Raw genomic sequence first — 7,179 nt, 5'->3', positions numbered from 1 at the left:
GGAAGTGTTATTGTATCATAAACTCGCAGTGTGACAAATGTTAACACAGGGTTACTTGCAGAACATACAATTACTAAAATATTTGCACATAAAATATGCTCCATTTACACAAAATAAAATAAAATAAACTGAGGGAGGTTAGGTGGGAATTCCAGGCAGAGCCCAAAGCAGATGGAGGCTGAGATACTCCAGGAAGGTGAAGGAAACCAGATTCTGGTCCCATGAAGTTAGAAACAAAGGTCACATTGATGGGCGAGAGAATGGTTTTGTAATCATATTTTTCCCTTCTTCTCTTCTATTTCTCCCCAGGGTGGCCACAGGAGCCTTGTCACATGGCAGACATCAATTGTCCTACAAGCCCTGTTCCCTTTAGATATCAGAAGGATTATCTGCATTCTCAAGAGGAAGAAAGAATAGACAAATCTTCCCTGCCTTATTGGCCCTCCTCGGTTGGTTTCCCAAAGTCAACTGGGAAGTGCTTTGTGAGCTGTGCATGACCCAAATTACTTGGGAAGTATATGCTACATCTTATTGGCCAAACTGTATCTTTGAAGTCAAAATTACAGTTGCAGACATAGTAGTCAAGTTCACTGGATAAAGTCTACTCTGAAAAGAAAAGTGAGCAAGAAATAGAAGACTATAGACTAGAAATCAAGAAAGACCCTTGTTGATCCCTCCTGGAAGGCATCACCCTCCCTGTGGAGTGGGGGCTGGGAATTGGATGGGAGGGTGCTCAGCGGGCATGGGAAGGAGAGAGGGAGAGGGAACTGGGATTGATATGAAAATAAAAAAAAAAAACAACAACAAAAAAAGGAAGACCTTTAAATTAGGATTAGATAAAGGGGTGATGAAGTGAGTGGAGAGGAAAATGAGCTAGAAAGAAAGGATTTCATCAGAACTTGACCTGGAAAGCATCTCTCAAATAGGGCAACCCAGGATTTCTTAAAGTATGTCACTAGTACATGCAGATTGTATGGCATGGAGGTAGCATTTTAACACCAACTTTAAAAATATTTTCTTTTCATCTGCTTACCCTTTCATTCAATTATCCCAAGGAAGCTCTCTGTTGGGTACCAGTATCTTTAACAACATTAATGCCTTATGAGAGAGAAGAGACCAGGCAAGACCTTCACTAGAGTTCTATCTTTGAGGCCTTCATGTTTTCCATTATGTTTACTGTTTATTCATGGTAAATGATGCTGGTAATTTGTATGTAATGAAGGCAAATGTTTCCTTTTTAAAATAACATGGATTAAAGTGAGTCCATTAAGATGCCAATACTATGATGATAATCCCCAGAAAATGATGTGTTTCAAGAGTGGAGCTAAGGCATGTCAAAAGAGATGTGCATTTCAGGAGTTCATACTCCCCTGTGGAGGGTGCTGGGGTCTCAACATTTACTCTGACTTCTGTGTTGCCCTTTTCTCATCTCTTATATGGGAATCTTATAGAGTTTATTCTTTGAGGAACTTTAAATAAGAAAAGAGTAATAATTTTTTAAATTTGAAAAGGCTTGATTTAGGCCAGATTCCCCATGTCTCAGATGGGAGCCAACCCCAGAGAGATCAAACATATTGCCAGGTCCTTCATACTTGCTTGGAATGTGGGGAAAACATTCAAATGCACTGATGTTGTAATACCAGAGAGACCCAGGAGGCAGCACATCACATGGAACACTCCAACTCACTTTCACCTAGATTTTTATACTGTAAGAAAAAAAAAAGCTGTGAGTATTTGGAAGGTTTTTGTAAATTACCTAACAACTTCAGGGGCTATTTGAAGACTTTCATTTTTAAACAAAATTCTCTTGCTTCTCCATGTACCTTTCTACACTTCCACAAAATGAAAAATGAAGGACTTTTTAGCAGAACTCTTCTTCTTAGGAACCAAGAGCTGTTGGCTCTAGAAACCAATTTGGAAGTGGCTTTGGTTTTGGGAGAGTCCAGGGAGCAAACATGGCACAGAGTACCTCTGGAAGTCATCTGGTGTGATTGGGGGATTCTGGGAGTGTCCTTAGGGCCCCCTGACACTGTAGCAGCCCCTTCAAAGAGTATTAATTGATTGCTGGGCTCACCTACAAAAGGGAAGGTGGAACATCACTACTGCAGAAGAAACAGGAGGGAGGAAGGCTAAAAGAACATAAGATGCACTTAGAAACAAGACCGTCACTTGAACAATAGCAACACATTGAAGGCACCACCCACGCTTATGACAATTTCACTCCAAAGCAGTTGAAGTTTGGCAGCAGCAGCAGCAGCGACACACTGAAGTGGAAAGGACATTAGGGACAGACAGTTCATAGAGGACATTTTTGTCAGTGTTCCAGGTCTTGGAGGTGAGGGAGAAACACCAGGAAGTGGAGGTTTCTCAGTCCCTAACACACCTCCTGTTAACTCTCCAACTGCAAATTTTCTAAGCCCTGGAAAAAATTAATATGCTGTTCATTTCACATGTCACTTTAAAAGTTCATTTTTTAGTATTCTCTGGATCCTCTGGATATCATGAAAAGTCCATCCTTCTCAACATCATGGTCTTTCAGGGAATTCTCTAGAATGTTCTTCCCTTCCATCATTGATGGTGGACTTAGAGAATATTAACTTGTGAGATTTTTGCTTTTTAGCTTGATGGTATGCAATGTTCCATCAGTGTGATGCTTAGGGTCCATTACTGCCTCATACTCATCACAATTCTGTGCTTCCATCACTTCTTGGAACTAGGAAATGCTTGTGATGCGAACAAATTCCTCCCCAAGTACTCTGAAGCTACCCCTGCCAGTGTGCCCACCCTTTTCCTTTACCAGGAAAGAAAGGACATGGGAGATGGAGTGTACTCCATGGGCAGTTTGTCTATATTGTGCTACTTATATATATATTTGTTATAATGGAGTTCAGTTTCCAGTTGGGGGAAAAGGAACATGAGCCCCCACAACTTGGGCCTGAAGCTGAAAGTTTCCCCTCTGCTGTATTGCTTGCTGAATGTCCATGCTTCGGTCTCACTCAGCTACCTGCTGGAGCATATTAAGCATGGCCCAGGAAAAGCATGATTCTGTATCACGAGTAGGTCTGTGGTTGGTTCCTGGAGAACAGAGTGTGTGGGTCTGCTTGGGGGTTGGGCAAGACCAGGAAGGTGTGGGTAGGATGGTATTTTTTGCCTCTCTCAGTTGAGTATGGTCTCCAGGGTACTCCCTGAAGTGAAAGCTCAGACAGTCACTTCTGTTTTGCTGTTGGTGATGAAGTATGGCTGTGTGGGTGGGAAATGCTGGGTGCGAGTCCCCAAGGGGTCGCAAGAGCCTGACTCAGCTATACCAAGCTTGCCCTTGTTGCCATAAGCCTGTCGCCGAAGAGACTGGTCACTGGGATCCCAGGTCTTAAAGTTGGCAGTAGAGTTGTAGGCCAGGGGATGAGGTGGCATCTTGTTGGTTCGAGACTTCTGTCCATTCTGCTGGGCAGGCCCATGCTCCGGGCTGAAGGCCCTGGGCTCATCTTCCACTCTGACAGGGTGCAAAGGGAGATTTCCCTTGGCAGCCAGCTCTGCCAGGTGCCTTCGCTTGGTGTAGAAGTCATCATTGACCTTGTCAGCTGCACAGTGGGGTGGGCAGATGGAGAGGAGAGCAAACATGGAAGAGAGAAGAGATAGTTAGGGAGTTAGACTAGTCAGTTTGAGGATACTGCAAAAATGGGCTTACAATCCAAACAAGACACATCGGGACTCCACCTGGAACAAGACAGAGGCAAGCGTGGCACCATGCCCTTTTCACAGTTCAGAGCAGAAACAGGAGGTTTAAAGGTACACCCAATTAAACACACCATGACCACTCAATTAAACACATCTAGACCACCCAGTTAAACACATCTAGACATCCCCCCAATAAAATGGTTCTCCCACCACAGTTTCACACCTCTTGCCCATTACCTTGGATTTTCTAACATTCAAGTGTTGTTTCTTCATCATTAAAACAATAAATCTCACTAAAGAAAACACTGGAAATTTTGAAAAATATGCATACCATGTACCAGTAAGGAATGGCAGTATTGGCTGGTGGATGTATGTATGTATCTTTATCTGGCCTCTTCTGGAGTTTGTGTATATGTGTTGGAGGGAACACATGAGAACAAGTATCACTTCAGATGTCTTTCTCAATTACTCTCCATCTTTTATTTGAAGCAAGATCCAGATAATGCCAGGTGGCCAACCATAGAACCTCAGGGGTTCTCCTGTTTCCATTTTCCCAGCACTGGGATTATGAGAGCATGCCTTGACTTTCATAGGTCTCAAACTCAGGTCCCCCACTTGTACAAAAAAATATGTCACCAACTGAGCCATTTCCCTGTTCCTTTCCTGTATTATTCCTAGTTTGTATCATTACTTTAGATTTTTTAAACTTTTTTATTTTATTAATTTATTTTTTAACATATCGATCCCAGTTCCCTCTTCATCCCTCCCTTTTTCTCTCCCTCACTCCTTCCCTCTTTCCTTCTCTCCCCCTCCCTCACATGTACCCCATACTTTAGTTTTTGCTGTAAGCTTTAACTAGTATTGTGCTCAAATCCCGATTCTGCCATAGGCCTGCAGTATAACTTTGGCTGTCTTACTTAAATTTTACCACTATCAACTTTTGCATAAGCAAAGTACTCAGAACAAACTAACAAAGTGTATTTCTTGGTGTTGTGTGGACAGCTAAGTGATTTGATGTGTACTGAGCATTTTCAGTGCTTCAGTCCTGATTATCATTATCATCAAAACTGCTTTAACTCCTCCGATGATAGTCTATGGAGCATCCTCTAGCTTGCCATAACTACTTAACAAATAATGTCTTAATGACTAAATATTATTTCATCAATTACGAGAATTAATTCCTTTAGTGATGAAAAGTTAAGCTATGCTAATGTTACTCTTATAAATAAAACTAGAGACAAAAATCTTATGACTTAAATCTTTTGAATTAAGATTAATTCTAAAATATGTTTTCTTAATCTGCACCAGAAAGTAGCAAATTGTAGCCCCATGCAGTTACCAACCATCTGTTGTTATAAATAATGTTTTCTTGAAAACAAAGCCATGCCCATTTATTTACCTATTGCCAGTGGCTGTGATGTAATCGAGTTACATGGCAGACAATCAGTGGCTGAACAGCTTGAAATCTCTACTGCTCTGCCCTTTAAAAAAAAAAGTTGACTAACTCCTGACTGGATTGTCCAGTGTAGAGTGCTATCTACAAAGAGTAGAAATGTTGCTCTTCATTTTACCAACTGTTAAGATTTGAGCCAATTTTTACCACACCCTGTCCTCACTGATGGTCCCTTGCTTTCTCCCCTCCTCCTAACTTCATTATCTTGTATTCATTATTTTTTGAGTTCTTAAATGAATACAGTATTTACATCATTTACACTCCTCATGCCCCATTTCTCCCCTTTAAATTCCCTCTTCTTCAATTATTATTGTTGCATATATGGGGAGTGTGTGTGTGTGTGTGTGTGTGTGTGTGTGTGTGTGTGTACAATCTAATGAGTTCACTTAGTATGGCTGATAGTGCATGCCCTTGGGACTGGATGGATGCCCACTCAGGGGACTTGTCTTGGAGAAGACTGACTCTACCTTCCTCAGGAGCCATTCATTGTCTGTAGTTCTTCGCTTACAGATGGGGCTTTATTTATTTAGATCCTATTATTCTAATAATCCAACGATTTCCATTTTTCATTTTTTTCTTATTTTATCTTATATTTTTATTTCTAAGATTCTTTATAATTTTAAATTCTTTTCTTAACAATAATACACTTGTGAATTTGAATCTCACTAAGAAGTTTGTTGTTCATTTGCCTATGCTACTAGTAGCTAACATCCCATAGAATCCTTACAAGGTTACAGATTTCGGTAAGCACTGTTGTTCATTCTTTCATCTTTCTATACAAAAGATGGGCATTTTGAATTCTGTATATGGGTTCTGCTATACAAACTAGGAAACTGTCAAATTCAAACACATGAAATGAACCAATTGAGGTTACTCACAGCTTGTTGATCAATCCTAGTAATAAAAGCAGCCACCTGGTATTAAGAAGACAAATATTCAGGTACCCAGACCCATCTCTAATTGTGTTTAATCAGAATCGTTGAAAGGCCAGTCCAGACACCCTTTGAGTCCATGCAATCAATCTTAACCCACTGCTGCATGGGTAGCTTTTCAGAGAAAATCAACTAAGAATGGATTCCCAACACACTATTGGTATCCTTCTATAAATATGTTCTTCTCCAAGATTCTTGCCATTGCTCCCACTCTGCAGCTGTTCCACACTGTGTTCATTGTTGTTTATATTGCTCACTAGAACTCCATGAAGGCAAGGCCAGGTCTGTGTTCTGTCTCCCCTTTCATAACAATGTGAAGCTTGGTTTCTAGCAAATACTGAACATACAAATGTTTGATGGTGAGTGCACAAGCAAAAATATCATAAAGTGCAGAGAAGCACAGCTAGTCAAGAGTACAATGGAGCAATTCCCCTTCCTGTTGCCTCCCCAGGCTTCTTTTACTGCAAATCTCACTTACTTTCATTATGTACCTGGTCCTGGCCTAGCGTGGTCATTTGTGTACTCCTACCCCTCAGACATTAAACTAAGCCCAAGATTATCTTGGAGCATGGTTCAAAGTTTCCCATTTTCACAAATGGAAAAAGTGATTATGGAAGAGGCAAGACCATCTCAGAAAACTATAAAGAGAAGTAAACATGGGAACATTTGCCTCTTGGGCTGTCAAGGAAGATGAGAGTCTCTGCAGCTGACCAAAACCAAACTGTTCTATTGGTGAACCTGGTATTGGAAACACCTTGGGAATTGTAGAGTAGTTTTTAAAAAAGTATGGACTGTGAAGTCAGACAGACCATGAAGATGCCACTAAACACCTTATACCTGTTTCCTTAGGCTAAAATGGGGATAACACTATATACAGGTAGACTTATGAGGACTAAAGAAGCATATGTGATATATATGCTATATACAATAATTCCTAGAGTACAATACAACATCCTACTTCTTTGCCTTTGAAACATCCTTTTGCGGTGTCTGTTTTGCCCCCAGGTACTAAAGCTATGTCTGTACTTCACTTTGCTAAAACAACCCCAGAGACCCTTGGAGGGATTAGGTCAGCCATATCAACAGGCATGGTAATGGTATGATTTTGCTTTCTTCCCT

General features: G+C 40.9%; 1 protein-coding gene across 2 annotated transcripts in view; it reads right to left on the bottom strand.

Annotated features, from left to right (window-relative positions):
* Window positions 1-2,741: 2,741 nt before the first annotated feature.
* Shisa9 (shisa family member 9) overlaps window positions 2,742-7,179 on the bottom strand; it is a 302,170-nt gene continuing 297,732 nt past the window's right edge. Inside the window, exon 5 of one of the 2 annotated variants that reach the window (XM_051181450.1) lies at window positions 2,742-3,578. In XM_051181450.1, coding sequence (XP_051037407.1) covers window positions 3,199-3,578 — 380 coding nt within the window. In that variant the 3' untranslated portion in view covers window positions 2,742-3,198. The remainder of the gene's footprint in view (window positions 3,579-7,179) is intronic. The other variant, XM_051181451.1, reaches the window with a different exon arrangement.

Source organism: Phodopus roborovskii, unplaced genomic scaffold (assembly GCF_943737965.1).
Source record: "Phodopus roborovskii unplaced genomic scaffold, PHOROB, whole genome shotgun sequence".
Lineage (NCBI taxonomy): Eukaryota > Metazoa > Chordata > Mammalia > Rodentia > Cricetidae > Phodopus > Phodopus roborovskii.
This window is presented reverse-complemented; position numbering and strand designations above follow the sequence as displayed.